The sequence below is a fragment of the Ascidiella aspersa genome, chromosome 7 (assembly GCF_963924565.1).
Source record: "Ascidiella aspersa chromosome 7, kaAscAspe10.2, whole genome shotgun sequence".
Classification (NCBI taxonomy): Eukaryota; Metazoa; Chordata; class Ascidiacea; order Phlebobranchia; family Ascidiidae; genus Ascidiella; species Ascidiella aspersa.
This window is the reverse complement of record NC_139453.1, coordinates 6,921,129-6,935,576: the sequence shown is the minus strand read 5'-3', so window position 1 is coordinate 6,935,576 and position 14,448 is coordinate 6,921,129. Positions and strand designations below refer to the sequence as shown.

General features: G+C 36.1%; 1 protein-coding gene across 1 annotated transcript in view; it reads left to right on the top strand.

The window, feature by feature from the left end:
- The window catches only part of LOC146137469 (cadherin-23-like), a 72,797-nt gene that overhangs the window by 16,723 nt on the left and 41,626 nt on the right, over nt 1-14,448 (top strand). The window contains exons 11-28 of the mRNA XM_083394355.1: nt 620-785; nt 1,565-1,685; nt 2,479-2,642; nt 3,038-3,143; nt 3,379-3,513; nt 4,527-4,694; nt 5,289-5,440; nt 5,909-6,089; nt 7,195-7,328; nt 7,859-8,062; nt 8,267-8,392; nt 8,886-8,993; nt 9,690-9,822; nt 10,207-10,491; nt 11,360-11,544; nt 12,342-12,581; nt 13,201-13,317; nt 13,971-14,196. Of these exons, the coding sequence (XP_083250481.1) occupies nt 620-785; nt 1,565-1,685; nt 2,479-2,642; nt 3,038-3,143; nt 3,379-3,513; nt 4,527-4,694; nt 5,289-5,440; nt 5,909-6,089; nt 7,195-7,328; nt 7,859-8,062; nt 8,267-8,392; nt 8,886-8,993; nt 9,690-9,822; nt 10,207-10,491; nt 11,360-11,544; nt 12,342-12,581; nt 13,201-13,317; nt 13,971-14,196 (2,951 nt within the window). The remainder of the gene's footprint in view (nt 1-619; nt 786-1,564; nt 1,686-2,478; nt 2,643-3,037; nt 3,144-3,378; nt 3,514-4,526; nt 4,695-5,288; nt 5,441-5,908; nt 6,090-7,194; nt 7,329-7,858; nt 8,063-8,266; nt 8,393-8,885; nt 8,994-9,689; nt 9,823-10,206; nt 10,492-11,359; nt 11,545-12,341; nt 12,582-13,200; nt 13,318-13,970; nt 14,197-14,448) is intronic.

Here is a 14,448-nt window from a genome sequence, read left to right as displayed (position 1 = left end):
TCATAAAATTTCTGTGATGGTAACTGAAGTCAGTTTTCCCAGGTTAATCTTCTTTTAGTTTTTCACCAACTTCCAAAATAAAACAGCTCACTTTCGTTAGGCCTGCAGCATTTCGCAATCCCCGTAGTCAAAAAAAGGGAAGTTCAATACTTCTGAAACCGATACCCGTTAAAAAGTACCACGATCCGAACCGATTCCAAATGACGTCATTCCTACGCTCATTTAAGCAAAATAGAGAAAATCAAAACGTTTAAAGGCAATATTTTCCAGGCTATTTTGCCAAATATTGCTTTAGGTCAGTTGTTAATCAAGAAAATGCTGATATTGATCGCAAATCAAGACTGAAATTCCCATATTAATTTGGTATTGGATCGCCACCGACAGGGTTTTTTTAAGGTTTGGTTTGGGTGACCGCTAAGTAGTTTTAAGAGACCGCAAGTGTTTCATTTAAATACCAAAAAGTTGCAAGTCCAAAATTCGGTCCCCCAAAACACCTTAAAAAATACACTGGGCACCGATATCATCTCAGTATCGGACGAGTACCGATACCACTTGACATCAGGTATCGACAGATAATATCGAACATCCTCATTTAAAAACGTATTTTGTTTATTTCCAGGTACATTATCTCGGCGAGAGACGGTGGTCCGGACCCACAGAGTGCGTCGGCCATCCTCACCATTAACGTGATGGACGCCAACGACAATTACCCTGTGTTCGAGGATAAATTGCCCACGCCTGAGGTTTTCGAAAACACACTGGCCACGAACATCGCTACAATAAAGGTTTGTGCATTACTTTCAATATGGGTTTCGGATTTTTAAGAACAAACTAAAACGAACAAGCAACGATTTTCTAAATCAGAAAATGTAAAGAAACTTTTTTTTTGACACAATTCCGCTGCAACTGAAAACATGTAGCACTGTTGACAAATTGTATTTTACTCCCCTGTAATTCTTTCAAGTTGAAATAATTTTAAAGGATAACTTGTGATCAACAATCAAAATGAAAACAGGCGGTAAAACATAGTTTAAACAATATTTTGAAATTAAACTGATAAAATTTTGAAACATAAATAGAACTGTATGCGTGCAAATAATATTTTTACACTTTTCTATTTGTTTCGTAACTCTTCTTATTAGCTATTTCCACGCTTTATAAAATAGAAAACACTGGACCAGTTTGACCACCGTCTCTCTGATTACGATTCTAAACGCTTGGAACCGATTCCACAGGGCTCAAAAATGCCCGCTTTGCGTTTTTTAAGTTTAAACCCTGCGCAGGTCAAGCGCTAAGTGCGACGCAGCCATGCAGAACCTGATATTGTATAAATAAAACTGGGAGCTCCTATAGTATCGTGTCGTATACTGACAAACTTGAAGCCGAAGTGTAGGTGCCCTGGGAATGATGCCCGATAGTGACATTTTATTCCGATACCGATGTCCGATAGTTTTGATAAAAAGTATCGCGATCCGATCGGATACTTAATGACGTCATTGCTCTGCTTAAAAATTCGAAATAAATTATAAGACTGAATGTAATTTTAGCTTTTTGTGTTTTTAAGGCGACCGATGCTGACTCATTCCCGAATGACGTCATTAGTTACTCGATCGACGAAGGTCCCATGAGCGATCGGTTTTCTTTGGAAACATCAGAAGACGGGGGAGCAATTCTGAGTGTCATCGGTAAGAATAAAAAACAAACAAAAATATACAGCGATTATAGTCGACCTTCGGGTGTGTCGTTTTTAGTTCTAAACATTTGAGTTTTTAAGCACAAGAATCGATGACAAACCGGTTATCTTTGTCAGCGTGTAAAATATATGGTTATGAATTTTTCATGAGCTTGAAATTCCTTATCAATAAACAACCGTTCGTAGCATATTTTCCGTTAAAAGAATAGTTTTCGGATATACACGCCTCGCTTTCACGCACATAGCTACGCAAGTATTTATTGCGACGTGCTTTAACGATTCCCCATTACTTGGTTAACAAGTACGTCCGGTGTGATGATGTCATATGACGTCACTTTAATGGTCAAATAAAAAAACTTGATAAAAATAAACGTTTTACAGTATTTTATCTAAGTTTCTATACCGAACGTTTGCTAAAACGTTAGAAAGACATTATAATCCTTAAGGTTAATCCACGTTTTTTTTAAGAAGTTTGCATTTAACAAACTGCTAAGAAAACTGTTAAGAAATCAACGATCTTGCAAATGTATGTTGATTTTTTAGACTCTTTATTTTTTTACAGCTTTACCACAGGTATATTATTTACGGTAGAGACAGTCAGATTTTAGTTTGGAGAGTCGAAATAACTGCATCCGAAAACCACGGATGAAAGGCCTATCAATTAGGTCTCGGATCGGCACCCGTACCACTCTATAGTAGCGGACGAGTACCAATACTACCACTTGGCGTCCGGTTTCTGCTTCAATTCGATATATCGAAATAAACCCCTTAAATAAATCTCGTAGAACCGTTGGATTTCGAGTCTTCTCCCGAGGGCGGAATCGAACTCACGATCGTCGGAACTGACGCCGGGTTCCAGCGCACCACAGCGCCGCTGGTGGTGAAGGTGCTAGACGCGAACGATCATTTTCCCGTGTTTGACAAAGTGTCCAACTTGACCGTTAGAGAGGTAAGATTATATTTACTTGATATTTTGGGAGCAGAATACGTCCAATGACGTCATTTAAATGATTAAGTGAGTACAATTGATTAAATTGTAGTTAAAAGGTAATATTTTTCAGGGTAATTAGAAAAAAGTTTCCTTTGATTCTTTATTTACAATTTTCTAGAAAAGTTGCAAATAATTATAATGTAGGATCGAATTGCCACGGATATCATCATATTATCGGGCGAGTACCGATACTACAATATCAGGTATTGACCCCTTCCCGATATTACTAAACAGTTATAGGTATATACATTAGTAATATTGGATGGCTCAAGTTTATTCGTGTTTTTTATTTATACATTTTGTATTTGTACCGATTTTCCCGTATTGTGATGATCGTTCATTATTTGTTTCAGAACATCGGTGGAGGGATTCTGATTGGCTCAGTTCACGCGTCAGATCAAGATTCTGGAAACAATGGACGCGTGAATTATTACGTCACAAAAGGACAAGAAACTTTCGGTATAACCTTGTCTTCCAATCAAGCATTTACGAACAAAATAAAATGTTTCATTCTGGTGTCAAACTTCTTAAAATAAACCAAGTAGACCTAAAATTGGACGATAATTAAAAAAGGTTAAGTGCAAATAAGTCCTTAGTTATAAAATATAACACAGCGTAAAATCACCATTTTTTTAATTTTACGCTTTAATTAGACGTGAGACTGAAAAAAACAATTTTTCTTCTGACGTCTCAGGTTTGGTGTTCCGCTTGAACGAGCAAACCGGTGACATCACAACCAAGCCGGGAATCTCCCCTGATTTCGAAGCGCAATCGGTTTATGACATAACAGTGACGGCGCAGGATAACGGAAATCCCCAATTATCGGCAAGTCCAAACAAATTTAAAATATAAATAAAGCCAGTATTTTTTTTTGTCTTTTCTAATATACCATTCAGGAAATTTTGGAATTTTTTTTTTATTATGACTCTTTCTGGTTGGAAGTCTATAGCACGAGATTCTTAAGCCGAGTTTGGTCTTTTTCCCTAACCTCTCTGAAACGAAATGTCGACGTATCTATTTTCGACCTTGATGTAAATATAAGAAGAAAGTTTGTCGATAGCATTACCTTATTTGTCCTTTTTTATGTTTTTGATGGACTTTTCGTATTAAGTTTTGAGCTGGATGAAGAATTATGTTGGCCTCCGTGTAAATTGCCTTTTAGTGATATTGGTCGTTTTCACATCTACAACAAAGGTTAAGTGATTGAAGGATAAGGAATAAAAATTCACTTTGACAGTTTTTGAAAATGCTAAAAAGATTTTTTAAAAAGTTTTATCAATCCCTACGATTTGCTGGCAGTGTGTAGCTTTGTTACACGGGCAAGACAATTAGAAATGTCCTGGTTGCTTATGTGAAACAAACCAGACATTTGCTCGACAGCTCAGACACAGAAACGTCTGACTCGCTTCCAGAATCAACATCGTTAAATTATTCATTCCAATCTGCGTTTCGTGGCGATGTTAAAAGGTCAGGTTGCATTCCAAGGGAGAAAAACCCTCGTGATTGCAGCAGCAACTTGCAAAACGCGCACTTCATTTTTCCTATTGAAAAGCATTGGATCGCCTTATTTAGGCTTGTACAGAATTTGGGTCACCGCAAAACAAGGTTGGGAAACACTGGCGTATATCGACCCTCGTTAAAACATATTATGATTCTTTTTTAAAAAATTAAAAAAAAAAAAAATTTTTTTTCGAAGAAATTATTTTTCTAAATCTTCAACAATTAAAAGATTGAAGATTTTAATAAAGTTCATGCAAATGAAAGGTAACTAAAAAATAAGCGGCCATTTGAATAAACAATTTTGCATATTTATTCCTTATCGACTAATTTTCCTACAGGCAGAGGTGCTAATCCGCATTGACGTCATAGACAGCAACGACAATGCCCCTAAGTTCGAAAAGGATGTGTATGACGTCACAATAGAGGAGAACAGCAGGCTGAACATGAGTGTGCGAGCGTTGGATCCTGATAGAGGAGCGAACGGCCGGGTTACCTACACTATTGTAGGGGGTAAGTGGTTTTAAGGAAATAAATACTAAATGGTCGTATTTGTCTAATTCTAAATCGGATAATCAGCTGGCACTATATAAAGTTTTCTACTTTGACCTGATGAAGCACGCTGGTGCGAAAGCTTGTCGAGAATTCTATACAATTTGTCTTTATATAGTGCCACTTGATTGCTCGAGAAAAAATATAGTTGCTGTACTTGATGAGAAATCTTTGACAGTCCATTAATTATATATCTCCGTAATAATAAAATCAAACACTCGCCAATTCCTGTTATTTAAATTGTGCTATAAAACTTAGTGAAGCTTTAGTTTTTGTTATAGATATGTTTTTACATAATATTAACATGATTCTTATCGTTTTTTTTTAGAATTGTATAAAAACAAGTAAGTGGCCCCCGTCCCACCAAAAACATAACTTTGCAAAATATTACCAAACAGCCAAACTGCGCATTTTTTTTACAAAAAATATCAAACAAATTTTAAAAGAAGGTCTTTTATATTCGGAAATTTGTTACTGTTTTAAAAAACCATCTAGAACTGCACTTTGCAAGTTTTGAGCATCTTAAACGACTAACCCCCCGCCTCTCAAACTCAGGAAATGACAACCGCCTATTCGCAATCGGTGACGTCAGTGGTGACATCACAGCGCGGCGTGACGTCGACTTCGAGCAAGTTGGCGACTCGGTGACCTTGACTGTTCGCGCAGAGGACGCGGGTGCGAATGGCCAATTGTCCTCCACAGCACAGGTTTGCCTAAAACCGAACCATTTGAGTGACGTCGCGATTTCATTATTGACGTCACATTTTTGGGCTGATAGTGGATGTTGAGATTTTATTGACATCGTAACTCTGTTTGTGGCAAATTTCTGTTATCTACCGCTTAAAATCAAGTCTTAAAATCGGATTACATCGCAATATTAAGTCTGAATGACTTCATAGCTTAAGATGTTATTTTAGTGACATAATTTATTTGTTATAAATTTATCCGATTTCCTGATTTTTTTCTTGTTGAAATGTAACTTTCCTTTTTTACCAAAAACACTGTTTTTTTATTCAAGAGATGTTACCTAGTTTAATGACATCACACTAGTAGTATTAGTGACGTAATAACAACACTTTATTACCACTGATGCACTCTGTGATTTTTTCGACTTCAAAATATGACTGTGTGCAAAGTAGATACTTTTAGGCTGAAGCAAACCCTCCTTTTTCAAGGTCGTTATCAAGGTGATTGACGTCAACGACAATCCCCCGATTTTCGCGCGTGGCACCCAGACCCACTTCCGGGTTCCCGAGAACCTCGTGGGCCCGGTGGTGGCCAAGTTCGGTGCCACTGACGCCGACAGCGCCAGCAACGGAAGAGTGACGTATTCGATCGTGGCTGGAAATAAGGAAGGTTAGAAAATTGAATCTTGTGTCAAGTCGCTTCGCTAGGAGCCAAATAGGTCACGACTTTGTATAGCAATGGTCGTCATTTTTTGTCGCGGCCCAAAATTGTCTTTCAAGAGCTTTTGGAGGGCCACTACGTAAAACCACTACGACAGTAGGGCGAATACATGACGTCATAACGTGACGTCATAAACAATTTAGAACACATGTTGTTCATGAGCGAACTAATACCCAATTATATGCAGCTGAAATCCAGTCTGATCGTGCGCAACGCGGAAAAAATGCGTTTATTTGTTGTAATTTGGTAAAATTTCAACAAAAAGGATAAGTGATGCTTGAGGCACGTATTATAGATTCGAATATTTCTTAAAATAATGATATTTTTAGCTAATTTAACAGAAATAGAAATTTGAACACTTTGAGTCGTAAAGCGCAACATGCCATAGTATACAGAGTGCTTTGAGAAACTCATAGCCACTCTTAACTTTGAAAGTACAGTTCAATAAATGATCCCCAACTATATAGAAATAAATGAATTATTAAAAATTAGCTTGTGGCCCACTAAAAGTTATTAAAACGCCCACATTTGATCGAAAATGAACTGTTGCGTAGAGCAAATTCACAAACTGGCATGTTCACAAAATGTTATTACCGCCAATAAACAACCCTGAAAATTGACATTACCGCAAGATTCCACCACCGCGATTGGACCATGCCACGCGAATAGGCATTGCCGCCAATAACATTACCTTTCCCTTACTGGATGACAGTTAACACAAAGGCTTGAAATAACGTTTGCAAAATATGTAATTTTGCTGTGGTTGATATATTTAACGAACAAGGCGTAATCGTACAGCTGTTTTTTTTTGTTCAAATAAATGACAAAAACAAAAGACTTTCAATGCAAAATTGTCACATCCCTCAAACATGTTTGTTCACTATTTAAGTATGGAGTAAGTTAGGACCTAAAATAAAAAAAGTCTTACTGTCACATAGTTATTAGCGCAATAGAAAGGACAATGCGGCATTTTTTTAACAATAATTTTACGTATTTTCGGCAAATCGACCTTTCTGATACATTTTATTATTGATACTAAAAGAACTTTCTTCAGGTCGTTTCAGTATTTCGCCGCTGGAGGGCGAACTGCGTGTGTCCAACGGAGTGGAACTGGATCGTGAAGAGCAACAACGTTACGTGCTCAGTATTATGGCTGCTGATTCTGGGACTCCACCTCTCAACACAACGGTAGGATACAACGCGTCTGGAGCAAAACTTGGTGTTTAGTAAGAATTTTATGAAAACAACTATAAGTAGACCAGGTACAAATCCGGTGTAGTGACAAACTTACCAGTGATTAGTTAGGGTTTTAAGCTTTCATTTTAACAGCTTGTTTATAGAATTATAGTAATGATTTGAAAGTGAGATTATTTGTTAAACCGCAAGCTTTTTAATTTTACTCCCGTTTCAAAAAAAAAATCCAAAGGTTCCAAACGGTTAAAAGGTTTGAAAGCCTTTGTTATAAAAAATCGCTAAATATACACCAGTTGTATACATCAGTTGTACTTCAGACAATCATAGAATCAGGTTGTTAATTTTATTAAAGAGAATCTACACTTGAATGTATATACCTTTTTGTTCAACTTACACTAGAAAGTCGTCAGTTTGTTTAGACTTTCTTCAGATATTGTAGCAATGGGAGAAACTCTTTTTTTTTTCAAATATGTAATACGACGCTGATTTTATTTTTATTTTCAACCTAATGTTTTTTTTCGCAGCTAAACATCACCATCGTGGTCGATGACGTCAACGACAACTCCCCCGTGTTTGTGGGACTCCCCCCGTGCGTCAACCTGAGTGAGGATACTGTAATCGGCTACAAGGTGCTCCAACTAGTGGCAAGAGATGACGACACAGGGAATCTGGGAAAAGTCGAATTCTCACTCAACCGAGATCAAAATGTCTTCGTCGTTAATGATAAGGTTACTGTCAAAAAATAAATGCGACTTTTTTTTCCTATTTTCATCTTATTCCGAACTGTGTTTTATTCCGACATTAATGCTGTTCTTATTTTGATCTTATGACCGTAGTTGAAGCCCAGCACAATGTTAATAAAGTTCTAGCACAATGTTAAATAAGTTAAAGCGACTGTTGTTATATTTGTACATATTGAAAATATATTAAAGGTGGGAGCTGTGTACCTCGCGAAGCCACTGGACCGTGAAGCTACGCGCGAATACGTGTTACACGTCACAGCCAAAGACAATCCAAGGAACCCAAGAAACTCACGCAGCACAACTAAGACTGTGATTGTGAGAACGACAGATCCATAGCTTAACTTTTCATTTTATGTTTTTCCTTTAAAAAAAATTATGATATATTTTTTGGTTTAAAAGAAATACTTTGAAAAAACGTCTAAACGTTTGTAATCTTTTTTTGAAACATAAACGATAGTTCCATAACTTAACTTTTAAATATATGTTGTTGTTTTTTAAACAATTTTTGATATGGGTAAAACGCAATCCTCTAAAAGTTTAAAAATTCTTAACCCTGTAACATAGGAGCCTTAGTGGAGACTTATCCAACTGTAAAACAAATTTAATCTAGCCAAAATTGGTTGTAGTTTAGATAATCGTGGTCTCAAACCGGATTTATTCCTAACAGGCCATTATTGTAATATATAATAATAATAATAAATCAATCTAATGACTTTGTTTTGTTTTGGAAGTTTTTCTGGGTCCCAAAGTACCATTGTAAAATTACCTCGCTTTGCATTAGTTATACAACCTTTTTATTATGACGTAGGTATCGGTTGATGACGTCAACGACGAGCGGCCACGCTTCGTTGGTTCGCTTCCCTACAAAGCCTTCATCGCCGAAAACTCGCCAGCAGGCAGCGCTGTTGAGATGGCGGTAAGTTTTTCTTTTGTTTGAGGATTTTACTTGGTTTGGTTCGACCTCCCGTGAACCCTTAACAATTGTAACCAACGAAAAAACAAAAACTTTTTCGTCACGAAACGAAAAAGGTCCCTAAAGTCATAACAAAAACACACAAATAAACAAATTATTATATTCTCGTCGCCTCCGTTAACTACACTAGTGCACTATGGCTCCTCACGGGCGCCGAGGGCCACCATTGAAAAACCCTGGTTTAGTAGGTGCGCCTGCTTAAGCGTCGATACCGACACTTAATTATGAAAGCTGACACTGTTAATATAGTTATACCGCTAACTAGATGATTTGGGTCGTAACATTTATAATCACAAATATTGCACGTATCCACATTCTTTTACAAGATTACAAAATTTTCTCTGTAAAATGTACCTAAAAACTTACATTGCCTAACTAATTTGGAAAGAAGTTTTACGGCTATTGAATTGAGACATAAGGTAAACATGTGAAAATAAATACCAAAAAAAAGATGCTGTTTGTTTGACCATGAGTATAGAAAAAGTCGTTGTCACAGATAATGATAAGTGGTGAGTGGAAAACACGGTTTCCGTATTCTCCAGTATTTTTCAAACAAAAATCGTGCTAAATATAAACTTTACACGTTTCTTACTTTTCTTACAGAGTTATAATAAAATTTACTACGACCTGTTTTTCCAGGGTGACCCGATTCTTGCGGTGGACTCGGATGACGGGGAGAACGCGGAAGTGACGTATTCTTTGTTACGTGACCCTACGTCATACTTCGCCATCGACTCGTCGAACGCCCGCATCTACACAACAACTGGCATCGGTTAGGAGAAAGTTTTTCGACATGTTGTTCTTGTGTTTCGCTATGGCAAGAAAGCAGTATAGTCTACCGAAAAATGTATTTTATTGTACACAATTTTTTTTTAAATACTTTAAAAAGGCTTAAAATCATTTGAAGTTAACAAAAAAAAAAGACTTAAATAATTATTTTAAGTCAGTCTACCGAAAAATGTATTTTATTGTAATAGTTTTTTTTCCAAATTTCTAAATAAAATTTGCAAACCAAATTCTTGTATTTTTTATCTACGTAAAAGAATTTAAAATAGATCAATAATAGAAAAATTTTAAAATATATTTTACTTATGTTTTCCCAAACTACTCAGTAATGATAAACAATAGAATTATATTTTCTATTTTCTTTTGTCAGATCGAGAATCAATGCGTAATGACGTCATCGACCTCGTGGTGCGCGCCACCGACGCGGGCGGCCTCTACTCTGACGTCACAGTGACCTTGACGGTTGATGACGTCAACGACAACGCGCCACGCTTCAGTGAACGTCGCGTTAAGACTCGGGTACTGGAGTCGGTTGAAGCTGGCCACGTTATCGTACGCTTGAGTGCGCATGACCCCGACAAAGGTCGGAATGGTGACGTCATGTATAGGATCCAGAGGGGGGCTTTCGACAAGTTCGCCATCAATTCGCAGGACGGTGAGGGCGTTATAGTAATGCAAACGTGAAATGTGTGAATGCTTCCCCATTATAGCTGTTTCGTTTTTATTCGTTTTTTGTGTGATGTACTGTATTTTAGTTAATAATCCTATTAATGCTCCGACCAGAAACTCAGAATGATAATAATTGCGTCCCACCCTTTGAAAGTGGGCATTATAGCAATGCCAAAGTTAAATGTGATTTTAGTCCGAATTGGTTTATTTCTTTTTATTGTAAACCCATCATGAATTTTTTTTTTAGCTTTTTTAGGGTTTTTTAGGTAAGGTAAATAGCTTAAGAATATTCACTATTCATCCACTTTCGTGTACCATGTTTAATTGTTTCAATTAATTTGTGGGGTCCATTTGCCACAAAGGAACTTTATCGCTTGTGTACTTGTATTACAAAATATGTGTCCAGAACTGAATTATGTAGGAATATATTTTAGTGTCAAATATTTTTATGTAATCCAAGTCTGAAGAAACTAGTTCTGATGCTGTAGGCCACACTAAGGTTTGTCGGAAGTTGGCGTTTAAGACACAACGTTCCAACGTTTAATAGACCTGGGTTTAATCATATTTGTATATATTTTCTAAAAATGCTACTTAAATATAATTTAGAAACCCATGGCTATAACTTAAATACAATTTAATATCTAAATTGAGTACAGTATGCACGGATCTGTAATGTAGCTTAATAATGAATTGCAAAGCCATAAAGGCCGAGTAGATCGACATCATCTTGATTAAGACGTTTCGATACGAGCTTGTATCTACTCGACCTTTTGCGATTTATTATTAAGCGATCTAAATTAAAAATCGCATTTCTGTTAACAAAGTATTCTATTAAATTTTCAATTTTTTCTAAGGAACCATATCGTTGGCGCCGGGGCAGTCCCTGGACCGCGAAAGTACGTCACAATACAGCTTGTCGGTGGTGGCAACCGACCACGCCCCTAGCAACCCCATGTCGAGCACCGCTGTCGTCACGATAGTGATTGATGACGTCAACGACAGCAGGCCCAAGTTTCTCGACAATTTTCGCCGGATTTCTGTAAGTAAATTGTTAGCTGCAAAGGTTTACTTGGGAGGCAAAACGTTGACAAAATCAGTTTATTGGATTTTTCTTTTCTGTTTAAGCCTAGAACAGTTTTGGTTGAATGTATCTTTAAACTATTGCATCTTTGTCACAAGAGATTAATTAAATTTCGTTGATCCAAGAATGTTTTTATACGAACTTTAAAGACTTTTTTGAAGAAAAACACTGTTGTAAGAATTAAATTATTTTGTACTTGTGTGAATATTTTCGCCGACCCAAGCAAAAGCAAATATTTCAAAAATTTAAATTTTTTTTAAAATTTTTTCAAACCATTTAAAAAAAAATAAAACAACGTATAAACTTTAAAAGTATGGTGATTTTTATTTTATTTCGATACGGATATTAGACATTTCAGTTTGGGGAATTTCCTGCTTTAATTATAGGTAAAATGGAAACATGCAAAAAACGTTTAATAAACTCCAAATGTTGCCGATTGTTCACTCGTTGAAGGATAAACCTGTTATTACCTGTAAAGATATTATAACAGAACACAATTAGATCCGAAACCCTAGTATCGGATGCGAATTGATAATTATTACAAAGTTCCGAATATCGCTTTAAATCCGATAAAAATACCCGATAACTTTTTTGAAAAAAAGTCGAAAATCAAGAAAAAGGGATAAAACTTTATGATTGGTAGAAGCGAAAATAAACATAGTTACCAAAAAAATCAAGCTTTGAGAAAAAATAAAGGTTTAAAAAAACAATCATTTTTTATCGGTTAACGAAATTTTAAAACAATTATATTTTAGATTCACGAAAATTCTCCAGTCGGTTCAAAAATCGCCCAACTGGTTGCCAAGGACAACGACGCCGACGCCCGTCTGCGCTTCGTTATGACGTCAGCGACCATTTATGACGCGCAGGGGCGTCCCGTGGAGGTGGATACCCCGGTTGATGACATCATGAGCTCGGACAATGACGTCATTCTGGGATGGTTCGTTCTAAATTCGACGACTGGAGAGATAAGACTGGCTTCCAGCGATAAAACGGTATTTGTCGGTGTTTTAATTTATATATATACAAAAATACTGAAGTTAAGGTAATTGATTTACATTTTACAAACAAATGTAACTGTTGACAAATTGTATTTCACTGTTGACCAACTTTCGCACAACCGTGTTTTTTCAGGTCAGATTAGGAATCACGGTTTTGTTTTAGGTTACGGTTTTGAATTATTGCAAGGCTTAAGTGAGATTTTAAAGGTGGATGTAGCTAACCATGCTATGTTGAAGTTTTGATTTGGAATTTAGATGCTGTTAATGAAGTTAAATTTCAATGCTTCGATTGTTAGTTTCGATATACATATTAATTCAGGTTTTGAGTTTAACCAAAATATCGAGGTTTAAATTTATATATTTTTCTCATAAGTTCTTGTTTGACATCATTAATGACTAAAGATACTGTTTCTGCCAGACATTGCCCCGTTAGTCGAACAATCTTATAGTTAATCACTATAGATGTCGGATTTTATTTTGAAAATTAATAACACACAAGGCTAATTTAAATAACTACAATAAATTTGTAGCTTAAATTTGTGGCGTAAAATATTCAAATTTTCAGTTCTCGTGTCTTTGTTTGTCTTTTTTTGCCAAAAAATTATTTTTTTAGGCACGCACAACTGTAGACAGAGAGTTGTGCTCATCCATTTTGCTAAATTTTGACGTACAAGATGACTCAGCACAATTCGAGGACACGTCGTCCTCCATTCAACAGATGACGCTGCAAGTAAGTAACATTTTAACATGTTTTTCTGTCCAATAACGGAATAAATGCAATTAACTTTTTAGGTTTCCCTAATAAACTGTTTTATATATGTAGATATATCCCTGTATATTTTTTACATTTGATTTTTATGATTTTTTGTTGTGTTTTGACATTTTCTAGAGAGATTTAGCGACCACCCAGAAATTCAACATTACCTTACGTTTATTTTAATTTAATTTTAATTTTTCTCGTTGTTTTTGCTGTGTTGCTTCCTCGTTTATTGATTTCCGGGCATAATTGCTATTTTTTTTAAAGAGATCAAACATAATCTTTCAATTTATTCTCACGGTTAATGACAAATCATTTAAAACATGTGCTAATATTTTTCTTAATTTACTTATTTCTCTTTTTATTTAGCAGTGTTGTAATGACTTAAGTTCACGTAAGTCACTGTTTTCAAATGACTTTTTTGCGTTTTTGTAGTCTTTTTTTCTCATTTTACCTGTTTTAATAGTTTAAAGTTTCATTTAAGGAATTGACTTGAAGTTACTTTGCTGTAATTATGACCTGGACTGGGACTGGAGTCATTTCAAAATGACTTGTTAACAACATTGCTATTTCGATAAACACTGCTGTGCTTTTTTTCTAATTTAACTTTTCATTTTTCAATTTAGATCGACATCGTCGACCAGAACGACAACTCTCCTGAACTGCGACTGGGAGACAGACTTCTGCAAGACGGTGATGACTTCATTGTTGACGTCACTGAGGAGAGTGCCGTGGGCAGCAGGCTGATGACGTTTCAGGCCAGTGACGTGGACCAGGGCAGTAATGGGAAAGTGAACTTCGAACTGTCGGACCGGGGATCGAACCTAGTACAGTTGGAAGATGTGACTTCAGGTTGGGGACGATAAGTTATTCGGTTCATTGACAAGTTCTTTGATCAATTTACAGAGTTTATGAGTTTAGTAAATTTTGTAATAAGTATCTAATCATTCGTATTAGAAAATTGAGATTTTTAATTTAATAACTTGGTAAAGAAATAGTTGCTAAAAATTAGTTAGTTTGATAAATTAAGTGACCAAAAAATAGTTTCATGGATTACCAAAAATAGTCAACAACTGTAGCGAACCCAATAAAAAAATGCTAAAT